This window comes from Toxotes jaculatrix, chromosome 4 (assembly GCF_017976425.1).
Source record: "Toxotes jaculatrix isolate fToxJac2 chromosome 4, fToxJac2.pri, whole genome shotgun sequence".
In the NCBI taxonomy this organism is placed as follows: Eukaryota; Metazoa; Chordata; class Actinopteri; family Toxotidae; genus Toxotes; species Toxotes jaculatrix.
This window is the reverse complement of record NC_054397.1, coordinates 17123428-17141351: the sequence shown is the minus strand read 5'-3', so window position 1 is coordinate 17141351 and position 17924 is coordinate 17123428. Positions and strand designations below refer to the sequence as shown.

The 17924-nt window shown below is 41.7% G+C and overlaps 1 protein-coding gene across 2 annotated transcripts in view; it reads left to right on the top strand.

The window, feature by feature from the left end:
* The window catches only part of ube2o (ubiquitin-conjugating enzyme E2O), a 37316-nt gene that overhangs the window by 6142 nt on the left and 13250 nt on the right, over positions 1 to 17924 (top strand). For both annotated transcript variants that reach the window (XM_041036685.1, XM_041036686.1), the window contains exons 2-10: positions 12871 to 12930; positions 13400 to 13510; positions 14243 to 14340; positions 14498 to 14561; positions 14677 to 14820; positions 15619 to 15728; positions 15987 to 16137; positions 16418 to 16475; positions 17737 to 17899. In XM_041036685.1, coding sequence (XP_040892619.1) covers positions 12871 to 12930; positions 13400 to 13510; positions 14243 to 14340; positions 14498 to 14561; positions 14677 to 14820; positions 15619 to 15728; positions 15987 to 16137; positions 16418 to 16475; positions 17737 to 17899 — 959 coding nt within the window. The remainder of the gene's footprint in view (positions 1 to 12870; positions 12931 to 13399; positions 13511 to 14242; positions 14341 to 14497; positions 14562 to 14676; positions 14821 to 15618; positions 15729 to 15986; positions 16138 to 16417; positions 16476 to 17736; positions 17900 to 17924) is intronic.

The window sequence follows — 17924 nt, the reverse complement described above, 5'->3', positions numbered from 1 at the left end:
GAGAAAGTATTGAATACCAATTAAAAAAAACCCAAAAAAACCTGGAGGTCAAAATCATACGGAGAAAGTGAAAAGAAAGGAAACAAGAGTCTTGACTGGAAAAGGAGGTAGTGAAACAGGCAGACGTTTTGGTACCAGATGGTTGTTATGGTAATGTGTAGGCTTTTAGTCCTTGAAACGGTAAGGTCCCAGCTTCTGCTCTCTAATCCATTTTCAATTCTCAGCCTCTTGTGGCCTGCTGTCATAGGTTGAAATCATAGTTTTGCTGCTCTGGCCAGTTGTAGCATCTTCAGGTTTGTGTATCTAAAGCTGCACTTTCCAGAATACTGCCACCATCACACTGAAGCTTGGCTTCTTGACCCCACTGTCAGCTTTTGAAAAAACAAAAACATAAATATTTTGTAGGCTGTGTCACGTTGTTCAGTTGCAGTTAACACAAGAAGTCACAGAGAGCTGATTTTTGTTAGTTGTATGAGTGTTTTTTTTTTTTTTAAAACAAAGCCCATTGATGCTTTATGGAGTGAGCAGGAGGCTCCTGGGGTTTTACTGCTTTCATCTTTGCCTTTTATTGTTCTGATAGTATTTCTTCTTTCTTTTTTCTTTCTTCTTTCTTTTTTTTTGAGGCACCACCTGCTCAGGCAGTCAGATTTTAAAAACAACTGCAGTCAGTCAGTTAAGGAAGCTTTCTGTATAGCTTAATAGAGCAGACAGAAGGGGCACAGTACAGCCAAAGAAAAGATGAGACTTTAAACAGCTGTGGTAGGTTCCTTAACAGCTGCAGTAGCAGAGGGGTTATAGGCATTGTTTGCATGACTCCCCCACCCTCTGTCCTGCAACCTAAGCATCTAAAGGCATGATGTCATACGTCAGCGTCAGTGAAGTCAAACAGTTCAACATATCGTCATTACTTGTGAAAAATGGTCATTCTGCACTGCACATTGTTTGTTAAGGCTGTTAGAAAAGCAGTAAGTTTTCCTGACCTTAAGGTTGCCTGCTGATAATATATGGGAGGCTGTAAAAATCATATTAAATGCAAGTGGTAGGAAGAGAGAGAGAGAGCACAGCAGGTGCTGGATGCTCTGACAGCAGAGTGACTCCCATCTGTCAGCCCAGCCCTTCCCCCTACCCCCATCCATCCAACTACAGAAGTCTGGTCACACCCCCACCGATCTACAGAATAGAAACACTTCTGTGCTAAAAGGGTTGGCTGCTGAATTACGTTCAAGTCACTTCACCACACAGATTTCTTTCAACATCTTCTGCTTGTGATCACAGAAGTGGTTTTCATCCCTGTCCAGGCCTTGGCTCTCCAAAAGCATTTTCACAGCAAGATTACTAAGCGCTTGGGAAGAGATCATCTTGCTGCTAAAATGCTTTTAAGACACAAGGCCAAAATGAGTTTTTGTGGAATTACTGGTTACTCTTCCAAACAGTTGGAGGGATGAAGAAGTGTCTTTTAAGAACAATATTTCAAGGGCTAAACTAATCTACCCTCTGCAGATTCACTCGTAGTGGAGTTGTAGAGTGTTTGTGAGCAGTGTGCAGTGGCTACAGCGCTGAGCAGACTAGTGTGATCACATTAGTGATTTCTGTTTATTTAGTCTACACACGTTAATTAACTTAGCATCTATTCCATTTATTCTGTCAGGTTCAATCTGCTCACTTTTCTCTGTCAACTATTCGTACTGATCTTGTCTGTGCTTGTGTTATACTGCCACATTGTACATGACATTTGAATAGAAATGATGATATTGTAAGGTGCTTTTGGTGTGGAAAAAATCGGTAGAATTAGAAGGACAACGGCTTTTGAAGCTGATGAAGTGCCTGATAGTCAAAGCCGTCACTGTTGGATATTTCAAACCGTACATTCTGCTCCAAATTTGCAGCATTAGCGCCCTGAGATGAGGTTATGATTGTTGATCTGCATCCTTCGGTGTGTTTGCTCAGGAGCCGTCTGCAGGTGCTCGAGGTAGGCTGGCAGACGTTGGTGTAATCTGGGACATGAGGCTGTTGCCAAGGCCCGCCCAACAGCGCTTTGGTGCGCAGAGCCTTTAGTTATAGTTTTGAGCAGGTGCCAGGCGGGCCCATGAACACACACCACACACAAAACACACACAACGAAACAAATGTACACCCTTCTGAGGTACTGGGCATCAAATTTTGTCACCAGCCACTGAGCTACTATACGCTTCCTCTAAAAACTAGAATAACTGTTCCAGTGCTGCGTTTCTGTTGTTTAATCATGATGGAGGTATTGAAGATCAGAAATTGTCAATGTCTTGATTTATAGAGCATTTTGACTGCAGGATTTTTTTCCCGGTAGTTCAGGCAACTATAAGTGACTGAAAGACACTAACCTGCATTTTGACTGAGACCTGCAGGTCTAATTTTAGTTTCTGGTCTGCAGCACCAGCCTCTAAAAAAAGTCCCTTGGAATATTTTTCTACCTGCAGACTCTGGATGGCTACATCGGGTGTACTACATTCATTGAGACTGCAAGCACACACTGTTTTTTTTATGTATTAGAAGTAATGATGCAAATTTTGTTTGTTATTGGCTTTAAATCATGTTGTTTAGCTGACCTGCTGATTGAACTGTGTGAGAAAACTGGGCTTCCAAGAAAAAGCAAATTGAAACTTATCTTTGCTTATTGCTTCGGTACAGATACACACTGAAGTGGAAAAACACCAAGCAGATGCCACTCTGGTATTTTCAGTCTGCTTTTCATGCTCTTTGCAACATCCTTTGTACACACAGTCACACAAACAGTGAAATACAAACATCATCATGCTTTACGTTTGACATCTGACTCTACATTTCTGCATATTAGATTATATAAGATTACCCACAGTCCTTTTTTTTTTTTTTTTTTTTTTTTTACCTCTTCTCCTCTATGAGACACCAAACTCTGTAGCTGCTAAATTTGAGGGTGACTCTCTTGCACCTATGTTGCCTTATTCCTTATTGTTTTATCCCTCAGTGCAAACACACAAACGCAGACACACCCACACGCTGCGCCTTCAGGCAGTTGAGATTATGTCCTTGCCATCAGACAGTGAGCCAGGGTGACAGAGGATGTCACCCTGTGATGAGGGGACGAGCCTAAGGAAGAGGCACGATAACAGAACGAGGTGGACGTGAAAGACATGTTTTACCCTTTTAGCCTCCCCTCTTGAGGTTTTTAGAGTGAAACTAACTTGTTGTCCAAGTGTGAAATGGGACGAGCTGTGAACCTGCTGTTCTCTCGGCGCACTTGTCACCTCATTGATCCTCTTTTTCCTTTATCCTCCTTTCCTTCTCGGCAATCCAATCCAAATTTTCTCTATTCCTCCTCCTCTTCTATCACATTACTCTCACTTTCTTTCATCCCCATTCTCCCCCTGTACTGTCCTTCATATCCAGTTTTGTCTCTTTTGGTCTTTTACATCCATTTTTTACGCTTTGCAAAGTTTTCAACCATTCGAAACCTTCAATGGTGTGTTCATGTCCTTTCTAAATAAATGAATGGTATAACATTAACATTCTGAAGCTGAAGACCGTTTTAAAAAAAAGTAAATATAGCTGATTGTTATTTTTAGGCTGTTTGCAGTGGAGTTTCTGCTGTGTTGGCTACCTGCGTCGATTGTGACATCTCCCTGTGCAGCATCTGTCACACCATGTCGGACATATCCAACCCTGCCAATAAAATCCCACTTGTACTGCTTGTAATTACCACTTAGAGGATGATGTCAGCAGCTTGTATTTACTGTAAATCTGATATGACGGGGACACAACATCACCTCCCTTTTCAACCCTCATCTTTTCTTTTTCCCTTATGAGCTCCTCCCTTAACCTCCATCTTCCCCTCTTTCCTCTCCTTTCACTCATCCTCCCTGCTCCATCTCCCCTCCCCCTGCCTCCCTGCTCCCTCATATTCCTCCCCCACTATCTCCATCCTCCCCCATTCTTTCCTCCCTCCTCTCTCCTAACCCATCCTGGAAACCTCCTCCTCATGACTGGATGGTCCTCCAGGTCCTGCCCTGAGATAATGGATCTCATTTGATCCTTTCTTTCTCTCATTGTATAGAACACACACACACACACACAGGAATGGGCAGACACTTGCCTAACTGCTGGAGCCGGCACTCATCCCACCAGCCATCTTTCCTCCCATCTCTTCTCTCTCTCTCTCTCTCTCTCTCTCTCTCTCTCTCTCTCTCTCTCTCTCTCTCTCTCTCTCTCTCTCTCTCTCTCTATCTCTCTCTCTCTCTCTCACCCTCCCTCATCTTCTCATCCTCCCTTTTTCCTCTGCAGTGTTGGCCCTGCCCAGTGGGGAGACTGTCTGCTCTCTCTCTCTCTACCCCTTCTGACTTCCCCTCCTTTTTCTGTCTCACTATCTGCTGTGTTTGCTGCGCTCTTGTCTATTTCTGGCTCTTGCTTGTTTCCTCACCCTCTCTGTCTCTCTCTCTCCTGGGATCTGTCTCGATCTCCCACTTTTTGGGCTGGCTGCTGTCTCCTCTGTGCCTTGTTCACTGCTCGTCTTCATTTTCTCCCCGTCACACTCTGTGTACCTCTCCTTGCAGCCTCCCCAACTTCACCGTCTTCTCCCCTCACTTTTCCCATCTATTTCTTCATCTTCATGATTGGCTCTTGAGTATGCTTCATCCCATTTTCTCTTTGTCCCTTTGCGACTGCATCTTTTTCTGTCTGATTTCGTATTCTGCTTGTTTATGCTCTTTTTCCTTCGTCCTAATGTACAGTTCTCTATGTCTTTCAGCCGTTAGTGCCTTCCTCATTTTTCTGTATCTTCTCTCCATTGGTCCTTTTTTGTTTCATCTCTCAAACTACACAGTAAGGAGACTGTTCTATAATAGATACCATGCGCTATTAGTTCCCTCTCCATTCCCCAGTGGTCTCTCTTGGTAAAAGGCCTTGTGCTTGCTCTCTTTTTAATAGAGCTATGCACCCTTCCTGTGCGTCCCAATCAATAGCCTTCAGTCAGACAGCACTGTCCTGCAGCAGTGAGAAGAAGGTATCAGGATGTGAGGATTGATTGATGATTCAGTTGTTTATTGCCATATCAACCAAGGCTGCAATGACATTGATTTGGATTTTTTTTTTCTTGCTTCCTCACATTAAAGAACAAACATCTACGATGGAAATTTAGCAAGACAGGATATCAGGTGTATCTTTTTTTTATTTGTCCTTTAAATAAAAAAATGAAATAATCGCAAAGATCCCTCTCCTTCCTTAGTCATGGTCTATTGTGATGACCTCACTCTCCATTTTGTTTAAGAAGTACGGCTCCTCTCCTGACCGGTAAAAGAGCAGGAAGTGGGAGCTTTAACATGTGCAAACCAACACACACACACACACACACACACACACACACACGCTGGTTTGTAAATGAGTATTGACTTTGTAGCAGTGCACATAGCCATGTTTTTGTGTTGGGAGCAGAGTGAGCATGGACTGCAGAGATGTGAATTGTTCTGCAATGGTGCTTAGAGAAATTTCTTTGGATGCTTTGATACTTAAATGTTTTATAGCCACCTTCTGAGCATACGAGGTGTGAGTGTTTGATCCTCGTGACAGATTCTGGGTGTATTGCTTTAAGTAACCTCCCTGCCCCCGTCGGGTGGGCTAGCAAAGGCTGTGGAGGGTTGGATGACACTTGTCTTTTTCTACTTTTTCCTGCTGAAATTAACTTTGGTGTGGCAAAAACCAGGCTTGATAGGAAGTAGTGTGGTGCAGCATAAACTGCAGCCATGATGAGCAAGCATGGACACAGTAGTTGTAAATTTTACATTTTCTTAAAAAGCACTTTCCTGCCATTACCTCTGTCCTTGTCCTTGCACTCACTGCAGCAAAGCAGCGTCCCTTCTTTACTTATTACAGTTATAAACTGCACATCTCTCACATCGGCTGGACATTGAAGAGTCTCAGGATTTTGTGTGTCTAAATTCAGTCAGATTGAAATCTGTGTGAAACAGACAGGGCCATTAACAGCCAGAAGGGAGTACATCTCACCCCACTCCTTATAGAAATTAATAGGGAGTAAAATCTGTGACTGCATTTTTAAAGGCCCTACAAAAATAGCTAGTTGGGGATATAGCCCATAAAAATAGACCCAGTTCTCAAAGAATGGACAGGGCTCAAAAGAGTTGAAGGTGTGGATCCAGAAAGCTTCTCATATAAGGCCTCTCATAAATGTCTGTTCCCCTCCCCTTGGAAAACAGTAACAGAATAATTTTCAATTTCCCAAAACCCTGCTGGTATAGCAGAACCAAGATTTACCGGAGGCTGAGGTGCAGGATGTAGCGCTACATCATGACTTCACCTTCATTATTACTGATCGATATTTAACAGCATCTGTGGGTGGAATTTCACTTATAAGATATACGTAGAGTACAGGGAGGTGTGTGTCTGTGTGTATTTGTATGTGTGTGTGTGTGAGAGAGAGAGGAGAGAAATGCAGTATGTGCTCGTGTCCTCTTGTGTTTGTGGATCAGATGACTTGTTAGTATAGAAATGAGACAAGAATCAAGATGAGAAAGCCTGGTGTAGTAAACTGTCAGAGAGGAGAACAGGCGTGGCCCTGAGCTGCAGTCCTCTGCAGTGTCTCTTTCTCCCCCTCTTCCTCCTCCTTGTACAGCACCTGTTAATTAGGCTAGGAAGTCAAAGCCGATACAGTCCTCCATCGATTCTTGTAATCAGTCTTGCCCCTTCTACCTTATCAGCCGGAATGGAGAGGCAGCCAAGGTTGTTGTCTTCAATCTCCACACACAGAAATAGACCCAGACACACTTCTATCCATTCGTTCAACAGGGCATGCCTTTTTCTTTTGTTGTCTGACTCTGAGCCCACCACCACCTTACCGCCTTCTCTTCCCATCCTCACTACACGAGCCATGGCAACAGTCAGCTGCTTTGTTGTTACCCAGCTATCTATTTTTCTGCTCATTTTGCAGTATGTGTTTGCATTAATGCAGCGAGTGTGTGCGACTGAGGATGCATGGCAGATGAGGAGGGGAAGTGTTTAAGTCCTGTTTTAATTAGGTTATGTGCTGCATGGAGGATATATGTGTCTGAAACTGAAGCTGTCATTGAAACAATACGTAGATCTCTGCAGCATTACAGTCTGGGTTTGTGCCTGCCAGACAATAGGCATGTGCTTCATTTGCAGACTGTACAAAGTGATGACTTTCCCCTTTCCTGCCATATCAAAGGTCAAGTAAAAGTTCCCCAGATTGCTCAGTGCTCTCCAGATTTTATACTTAAAACACAAACATGTAAACTCAGTAGAGCTAAATTCTGTGCACATTTCCCCCGAACAATTTGCATGCAGCCTACTTTGTGTATTGACCCTTCCATGGACATTTGTATTCCTATATTGATTGGGTTTTTGTGCATGTGAACACAATGTTTTGGTCTCAGAAACCTCAGGAAACAAACGCAAATTGAGCAGTAAATACTCCACAAGTTAAACAAACTGAGATCTTCCTGGACTGCTAAGATATTTCAGCTGGAACCGATGAAATATTCCTGCACACTGTGAAATCTGGGCACCAGCATGCCAGAAACAAATTCCACTGATTATATTTCATTTATGAATTACAGACTCCGCTCCTTTAGGCAGCAACAGACAAATGCAGTGATAAGATTTGTGAGTACAGCTTACCAGGAATAATAAAAACACAAAAAGCAGGGAGCTCCCTCTGCCAAAACCTGCACACTGTTAAAATTACAAGTAGGAATATGAATATCCAAGTTTCTAATGTTCTATGTGAATGTCACATCCCAAATAGGATCAAAACAAAGGTAAGAGGAAACCAGGACACTAAAGGTATTCACTCACTCCATCAGTCACCTGCCCAAGCAGCATATGGCACTGCTGTCATTCCAGAACAATACCTCGCTACTAAGATTAAAAAAAAATGTTGTAGAAGCTGAAAAAAACTAGTGTTCATATCACTATGATTTGTAAAATAGCAGTGTTCTCCCTCCTCTCTCTTTTGTCTCTTCCCGGAGAGGAGTTACTCCCGCTGCAGGGGCATGCAGCTCTGTAGCTCTGTGTAATTTACATAATACAAAGGCAAGATATCTATCTTTAAATTAGAAATTAACATTAAACACTATATTAGTGGGTTATACCACTGCCAACCAGCCATTTCATAACCGCTGCTTGACCTGCACGTTCACATACTGGCCATAATTTGGAAAGGGAGCAAAGGTCCTGTTGTGTTCTTCAGTAGTCTGGGGCAGTGTGTGACCTAAGGTGTTGTAATGCTGTATCTGCTCTCTCCGACTACAGCCTAAATGGTATTGATTTAAACACAGTGTTTTTGAACTGGCGAGGAAATCTGCTATAACAGTAGCGCACTGCAGCACGATGCACTGACAGAATATTAATGAAGAGCTGTGTGTGTTTGTGTGTATGTGTGTGTATGTGTCTATCCAAAAATGTTTTGTACTTCTGAGCTTCTCTCTGCTAAAAGGTTTAGAGAGGAAGGAGATAGGAGTGTGTGTGTGTGTGTGTGTGTGTGTGTGTGTGTGTGTGTGTGTGTGTGTGTGTGTGTGTGTGTGTGTGTGTGTGTGTGTGTGTGTGCGTGCGTGTGTGTGTGGTGTGTGTACTCCAACTCCCAGCAGTACAGACATGAGGAGCAGACAGGCTGCTGTTTAATAGGTTACAAGGGAACATGGCGACCAATCGATCATATACACACACACATACACACTCTCACTCAATGGCTCTTCCTCTCCCAGAATACAGTGGGGTAGGGTTACAGTGAGACAAAGCAGAAGCACTGCCAAGGCCCCAGGAGTGCGTGTACATGTTTTTGTTACCTCTTTGGGACCTTTTCCAGCATAAACACTAACCTTGTTGGGACCAGTAGTCCTCATGGGGACCAAAGCCTGGTCCTAATGAGGAAAAAGGTGTTTTCTGAGGTCTAGGTAAGGTTTAGGGTCAGACATTCAGTTGTGGCGGTAATGATTAGAGTGAGGGGCTAGGGAATGTATCATATTAATAACAGGTCCCCATGAATACAGTAAAACAAGGATGTGTGAGTGAATGTGCACACGGATGTACTTTTGTCGTCAGTCAGATGTTTGGATGTCTTGTCTTCAAGAGGACAGTCATAAATAAATTAAAGGAACATAATGATGGGTTTCATTTTAAGATTTAATATGACTTAAAGGGAAATTCTGGTACTGTTCAACTTGGGTCGTAATTGTTGCCGCTCTGACTATGGGTCCTGCTAACTTTGCAGTCACCATTGCAGAGATCCAGGAAATGCAACACCAGCAAAACACCTTATTCATAGATAACAGAGCCCGACACGTGAACAAACCAGCATGTTCTGGTCATCTGGTAAGTTGCTTGTGTAGTAGATCTCTATGCATTTAGCTACAGTAGCTAATCCTGGGTGCTACTCTCTGTGTTTACCTTTGGTCAGGCTCAGAAATGAGCATATTCATGTAAAATTTAAGTTTATTTGGAAAATTTTTTCACACTGCTTGTATAACTTCTTTTGTCAGTGTCACGTTTCCTGAATCTGCAATATGCAAAGTTATCGTGAGCTGTAGTCAGATTGAAAAATACTGGAAGTCAAGAAGAGGATTTGATATTTTGCTTGATGTTTGAAAACAAAATAGCTCAAAGCGAACTGAGCTTATAGTCCTCACAAGCACAGTAGGTATAGAACCAAAACTCCCTTTTTATGAACTCAGAGAGCATGCTCATACATGGATGTAAGTTAAAATCAGTGATAACAGCTCTAACACCTAAAATTGAAAACTCATTCTTCCTCTCATCTTTTGAGTTGCAAACTGCTTTATCATCCCTGCTTTTAAGGTTTAATCATCAGCCACACAGCAGTCTGCCAACATGTCCTCTTCCACCACTTTCTCAGCAAAAGCATTCCTCCCTCCCCGGTCATTACTTAATATGCAGTAGGCCCCCATGTTTTTAATTTCTTCACTCTCTTTACTCCTAATTATATTCTCCTCCTCTACCTCCATCTGTCTTTGCCTGAACTCAGAGGCTCTGGCTGCTGCTTTGCTGTGTACTTAACTGCCAGTAGAGCAGCTTGTGCTGTAGCTCGCCCTGTAGAAGCCGGGCCTCCTACAGGTAGCTTTTTATAAGCAATTTCCTGTACATGTTCTTTATTCATTTTTTTTTTTTTAACTGTTGTTCACTTTCTGCCACACAGAGCTGTGGTGGCTTCATTCAGAGGCTGAAAGTGGGAATCCACAAGTTTCTGTTTTGCAGTTTTTGTTGAGGAAGTTTCATTTTCTGCAGGTGTTTTTGGCCGTTCAGCTGTGGTGGGTACACACATCTGCGAGGCACAAGTTTGGGTTTTTTTCCCCAGTGCAAATGTATTTATAACACTGGATATGAAAAACAGTAACTTGTGTTATATTGGTTGCCAGTATGAAAATGTGAATAAAAATCTGTGCTGGCAAGCAAAATAAATGAGGTCAGTTGCCACAGGCGGGTCACTGAATTACACCTACTTCACTACAGACTTTCATCACTACAGCACAGAAATTGATTGACTACATTTTACAATTCTTTAATTGACCCTTGCTGTCCACCATCACTATAAGCCAACGCAAGAGACGTGATGATGACATTTTTGGCGGCAGGAGCACTGCGTCGAGCTAAACCTAGCTAATTTCATGGAGCGTCAGTCTGAGGAAGACCTTGATTCTGAGGATGATGAAATTTAAGTTGTAGTGGTTTGTGTATGATATGAGGCACTGCCAGTACACAATCGTAAGAGTGATTTTGAGTGTTTAGAGTATATGGAGATGAGTACACGTGTTGTTTGCAGTGTGTGTGTGTATGAGATGTAACATCAATTAACATTTTAAAATAAAATCTGAGTCTCCTTACAACAGCATCTGAAATTTTCATTATTAAAGTTCCCTATAAAGCGGTCAAACAATAGGTAATTAATAATTAAACTGCTTTTAATGACATCATATCTTATGTACTTCTATGGCTGGTTTACCAGCCAGAAAGTTAATTTTGTACTCAGTATTAAGTAAAGGATAGAGTCAAAATTGTTTGTTATAGTAACACATTTTCAGTTTAACTTCTTAAATAGAAATAACTTCTACTTAATATTTCCCTTCAGTAAAAGTGAAGAACACCCACATTCTGTCTTGGTCACTGCTAGTCTATTAATTTACAATGTCTCTGTCCACGGGACCTTCAGTAGGATATGAACAACACAACAGTTCCATATATAAACACAGTATATACATAGATGTAAGTCAGCAAAGCAAAAATGAGGTCAGTTGGTGAGTTGAATAACTTAAGAAATCAAATTATAAACATTATAAGTCGAATGAGGAATAGATCTATGACCCATGGCTCAATTTTGTGCTTGACTCAGTGTTAGAGAGGCAACGCTTTGGTGGGAAATTCTGCAGGCTGAAGGTATTAATGATGGGATTTAATTTACTGCTTCCTCTCTCTTGAGACAACACAGATGAATGCACAGATAAGCAGGATCATTGCACGGGTTTATTCTGTTGATAGATTTGGATGATAATTGAGGACAGTGTTTGTGTAGGACACGTTAGCTTTCATAGACTTAAAGCTTAATTAATAGCTGAGTGTGAAAGTTTGTTTTTGTTTTTTTTTGATAACTTGCCATGAGCAAACTCCATCTGCTGATGAAGACTGTGAAATGTGGTTGAAAGTTTTTGGAAAATTCTAGGAAACAGACCTTGAGTTCATCTTTCAAACTCTGCGGAAAGAAAGCTACTAACCACTTTGACTTATTTACAGTCCATTTTGACTAAAGACATGCTTCAGGCTGTATTAAGACAGACTACAGCACTGTGTGAAAAAAATCACAGCCCCCTTATTCTTCTCGATGAGCACACGAGGCTGAAGGTTCTGGCATAAAAACAGAGTTTTCAGGATTTTGCCAGAACGTAGAGTGATTCATCTGGCAAGACACTGCTTTGGCCAATCAAATACATGCATACACACAATCCTGGTGGATGATGTTGTATTCTACTGTTTATCTCCTGAGTGTAAAATCCTGTCTCATAGTATTGTACACTGCTGTGCAGTGTTTTGGCATCTGATAAGCCTTCAAACTCACAGATCTGCTACTCTGACAGGCATTACTGGATTATATTTCATTGTCTCACTGGTACCTGAAACAACACTCCCGCACCAATGCAGCCCCATGTGTTTTTTGTTTGTTTGTTTGTTTTTTCTGTGTTTTATAGAAACTCAGGGCTGTTTTTGGTCTGAATGCTGGCTAACAGGCGCAGTGTGATGCAGCAAAACTTAGCTCACAGGAACATGATTTCCCTGTGGGAGCTGAGGTTGTGCCAAGTTTAGCCCCACAGCTTCCGCCCTCTGTCTCTCCCTGGGCTTGTAATTCTTGATCAATGCAAGTTTTGGCCTCATCTGTCCATCAGTCTGCTTGTTTATCCAGATCCTACTTTGATGTCCATGATTGATGATTAATAATTGATAGTGAAAATGTGTTTGTTTGACACCTTCAGTGTTCATGACACTGCTGTTCATCCAGCTCAGTGGAGTGTGTCTCTCTGTATGGACGACAGAACCATTTAATCTGCTCTCAGGGTGCGTTTGAGCTCCGCTGACTGTGCATGTTGCTCTCTTCATGGCTGCGAACAGCGACGGGTCGAGGGTGTGACAAATCATATCAGTTATGTTGGTCTCAGTGTGAATGGTTCCTCACAGGGTCTTTGATGTGTAGATTTCCCCTCTGCAGTGATGGTTAACATATGAAAGTTATGGGAGTGATTGCAGTGACAGCAGCTCCTGTCGTGTCTTAAAGGTGAGGTCAACAGCTGTGATAGCCACCATTTTCTAAACTTATTTTCTCTTTTACAGCTGAAACTTGAAGATCGATCTATTGTCATCAGAGACATTGTGCGACGAAACAATTCGAATGTAAGTAGAGTCCTCGGTCTGCATTTTTTTCCCCCACTGTCTCTGCCTCTTCACTGCACTTCTTTCATTTTGTCTCGTTACTTCTGGCTCTTTTTCAATCAACTCTCCCTTTGTCAGTCATGTCACTGTTCACCTCTCCGTTCCATTTGCTGGCTCAGACATGACTGGAATATTATTGCAGGTCGACACCAACAAACGACTAAAAGGAGGCTTTTTTGTGTTAATGCTGTGCAGCAACTTAATCTGAATATAAATACAACATTAAACTTTGACACGATTTTCTTCTGGTTGAAATTCAAGTGTTGTTTTGTTCATAAACCATGAAACCAGTAATTCTGCTGGACACCAGGAAAATTTAAAATCTTACAAGCAGTACCTGAAAGCTGCTGTGGATGGACGGGATACTGCGATGTGGATAATGTAATGATGGATATGATGACATGCTCAACCTGTGTTTGTTGCATTGCAGGACAACCAGTGTGGTATAGTGACCAACATAGACATAGAGTGTGCAGTGAAACTAGTGGGAACAAACTGTGTCCTGTATCCAGTTAACAGCAAAGACCTGCAACACATCTGGGTAAGAGAGGAACATTTTACATTTACAAATCTTCATTTCATTTTCCTTTCACAGGTGCAGCTTCCTTATAATTACCAAGTGATTTCCCAGGAAAGTACCTGGAAATGACTATGTAATAAAAATCAGTTACAAGCACAGCACTATTTTACACGCCAGGCAATTTGCAGCTAATTTCCTGAAAACTTTCCTCAAACCTAAAACCTAAAAAATAGCTGCTCTTTTAGGTTTAGTTATTTATTTTTAAGTAGCAAAAGTGGTTACTTAATAACTTTGGCAGCTAACTGCTTAATCAAATTCTGAAGGCCTTTCCAGGAATTATCCCTGTAATTTACAGCTAAGTAATCTAATTTTTAGGAAATTCTGTGGCAAGATTCCAGGGAATTAGCTGGAAATTTACCCTGGCTCTAACTAATTTAGGACTGAAATTGTTTTCTTAATACCAAGTGATTGACTGGAGTTGGTTTGAAGAAAGGTTAGTGGCACTGACAAACCTCTGTCATGAAAAAAATATTGCAATCCAAGCAGTCTGTTGTGTTTGTTAACATACTGGGTGACAGCATCTCATGGACCTAGAGTGAATGGTAGCCCACACAGTGATTGTTAGAGCCATGTAGAAAAGGACAACAACGTATATAAATCTATTGTTATGCCCCCACATAATTATTGTGCTGAACATCAAAATTTGATCAAATGTAACACTGATCGTTGTCCTGTTGTGATTGTGTTCTTCAGTCTTTTATGTACGGCGACTACATTGCCTATGACTTCTGGCTGGGGAAAGTGTACGACCTGACTAATCATATCATACTCAAGCTCTCCAATGGGGCCAGGTAGGCTACGCGTGCATGCGCATGTTCAATATTTGATTGTACAGCATGTACTGTGTCCATGTGGTCGACTGTCGGAGTGTCTGAATGCTGGCACACATTCATCAGTGCCAAATCCAGTGAATGTCAACCAGCTGTCTGTCTCTTTGCCTCCCTCCAGGTGCTCCATGAGTGTGGAAGACGGTGCCAAGCTTTACGACGTCTGCCCACATGTCAGTGATTCGGTACGTACATCACAGCAATTCTTATCCATCCTTTCAGGTGTATTAACTCTAACAGACGGTTGCAAACATTATTTTTTTCTGCTCTTTATACCCTTGGTATTGTTTGGCTTTTCAGGGTCTGTTCTTCGACGAAGCGTATGGCTTTTACCCAGGCCAGGTCCTGATTGGTCCGGCCAAAGTCTTCTCTAATGTACAGTGGCTGTCAGGGGTCAAACCTGTCCTCAGCAGGAAGTGCAAGTTCAGGGTGGTGGTAGAAGAGGTAAGACGACAATGGTGATGGTAGTTTTCCATATCATCACCTTCTTAAAATAATGGCCTCATGTCAAGTCATGTGTTAACAAATATGACTTAGGTCATTATTTTTAGAGGGTGACAATATGCAGCAGCATTCTTATTTGTGTGTGTGTGTGTGTGTGTGTGTGTGTGTGTGTGTGTGTGTGTGTGTGTGTGTGTGTGTGTGTGTGTGTGTGTGTGTGTGTGTGTGTGTGTGTGTGTGTGAGTGTGTGTGTGAGAGAGAGAGAGAGAGAGAGAGAGAGAGAGAGAGAGAGAGAGAGAGAGAGAGAGAGAGAGAGAGAACAACCCATTTCAGGGCATTCAGTCTTTGTGTTGATGTATCATCACTTCCAGCTCTTTAGTAGAAGAGTTTTCATTATGAGTAAGTGTGACTGACCCTAAAGGCAGTTCTTTCTCTAACATAGCACTTGGCCACACTACACTGCAAAACTTGTCTTGTTATAGTAACAGAGAATTGAAACTGGCGTGATGATGAGATCAGTTTACACATATTAACAACTGCTGTACTTACATCTAAAGCTCTGCATGGACACATAGGTCACAGTGACTCCCCCCCCATATAACCAAGTTCTGTGTTAGAAGGAAGGAAACACAGTATAATCAACAAACACTTGTCACTGTTAATAAAAGTCTTACATATTTCTATGGATATAAACTGACAAACTGTAATGGAGTCATAAACTTAAATAAATTAGTAACAACATTTAATTATGTGTCTTAGATGGTCTTAAAGGTCTCTGTGGTTCCATTGTGCTTTCTTCAGGTAAAGGTGGTTGAATTGAAGGTGACGTGGATCACCAAGAGCTACTCCCCAAAAGGCTCTGATAGTGTCTATCCACCTCCCTCCACCATCACACAGGAGAATCTTTGCAGGTCAGTAGAAATATTCAGCCATATGTCCTCATATAGATTGGTGAATGCCTTTTTATAGTTACTATTGTGAATTTTTCTTTTTTTTATCTTGCAGCTTTAAGAATTTAAATACATTACTAAATTGGCATTTTATGTTTGTGGGATTTGTGTGTTTTTGCATTGCTCTCAGTTTTTGATTAATAGACATAAAATAAAAAAGAAGACACACATACTTATACCGTGTTTTGTTCCCCATGTTACTCTCCTGGTTGGGTTTAGGGTGAGACGTCTGGGCTACTACGACCACACCCAGAGGCAACTGGGAGAGAGGGCCCTTTATGTCTTTCCTGCCAAGGGGGACGCTACACGCATCACCTGTGAAGGACCTGAGGGTGCAGCTGTCCTTCCAGAAGACCCCGTGGCCAGAAAGGTGTGGATAAAATGTGTTATTGTAAATGTGTATCGGAGTTTAAATTTAATTGTGCTGTTAAATTTGAAGAATTTCTTACCTGTTGTAAAAATGCTGGTGGACACAGTCTGTTACCACCTCAGGAGCATATTAACACAACAAATCACCTGTTTTACACAAGAAGATAATGAACAGTAGATGATTACAGTGCCGGATATATTTTAAGAAATAAGTGCACGAATGTTGGTTACCCCTTGGTTTTCAGACTGTCACTGTGTGTGTGTGTGTGTGTTTCCTGCAGTTGAAAAGGATGTTCAAGAAGGATTCGGGGAAGAAGACGGAGAACGCTGACACACAAGGTACCAAAGAGCACACAGCTGAAGAGAGAAAACACCAGAGGAACATACAGTACACACACACACACACACACACACACACACAGAGCACTTGTGCTCTCTAAGGTTGTTGTTGTCTCTTTGTTGCCTCTGTCATGAACTTACTAAGACTCTACTGTTGAAGAATTTCACTCAACCAAAAATAGAACTGCAAATGAGAAATTGTAAGTAGAGTGAAACTACTACATCGACTGGGTTTATTTTATCACCAGGCAAGAAACTGAAGGTCAAAACTGCTGAAGATGTGTTTTTGATTTCAGCTTAATCTGCTGCCATAAATAATGTAATGAGCTTTCTTATAGTTTTAATCACACAATCAGAAACAAAAGAGTAGTTAAAGTTCCTCTGAGGTTTGCTGTTACTGTATCTGCTGTTAGTGTTTAGTAAGGAATCTTTATCAGAATAAATGTGAGCCAAAATTGAGATTTTTTTTTTGTCTTTTAACTTTCAAAAATCTGTATGTGCCTCAAAAATCCAGCCACTTGTCTGTCTGGTCTCTATGAAAACCGCTGCAGTGGTCGTCACACGTAATCATTAGTCCAACACATGATAATTAGTCAGAGCCCTTACTATCTCATTATATCAGGCAGGCAGAAATGAGAGGAAGTGCAGATGAATTTATGTTTAAATGACCATTAAATGCGTAACGATAAGCATAATGAGGGCATAAAATATATTCTCTGTGAGCACACACACAAAGCATTTATTCAGTTTTGGTTACATCCTCCCTAAAGTAGCTGAGAACTTAATGTCTCCATGCACAGCAGAGTCAGAATGATTTAAAGTTCATGTGAGACATCAGACAGTCCTTTTCACAAATGGGGCTCAGTACAGAGAGAACAGACTGATTGGAACCTGTGCTGAAGTTCTTCTCACTTCAACTGAGAAATATGCTTGTTTTTATGGTGAGGAAAAAAAAGAATGACTGTTTCTTTTCTATCAAGCATAGCAAAATAGCATTTCCACTGACAACGCTATGGTGATTATTGAAGAAATACTGTAATGACTGGCAGCCTGCTCTTTATAAAATGGTCCTCAAGTGTCTGATTAAATGTGATATCTATTTTACCTTTGTCAATAATCTGTGAAGATGCTCTGCATCATCTCCTCCGAATGATTTTGTGTTTTTACTGTATGCAGTACCATTTCATTTTCTGGGAAATTATCCATCCATAGCTTAAATTGAAATACTAATGCATGTCCTTTGGTTTCTGTCTCACACCAGGTGAACACAAATCAGAGCCGACAGACTCGTCTCATTCCAACAACAACGGCCCCGTGGTGCCCGTCCAGAACCCCCCGGAGCCCCAGAACACCAACGACACCTCGGCTGAACACGGCGAGCAGGACGCTGACGATGAGGCTGCAGAAGACACTGACGACACCAGGTCTGTTGGCATTCTGTTTGTTTGT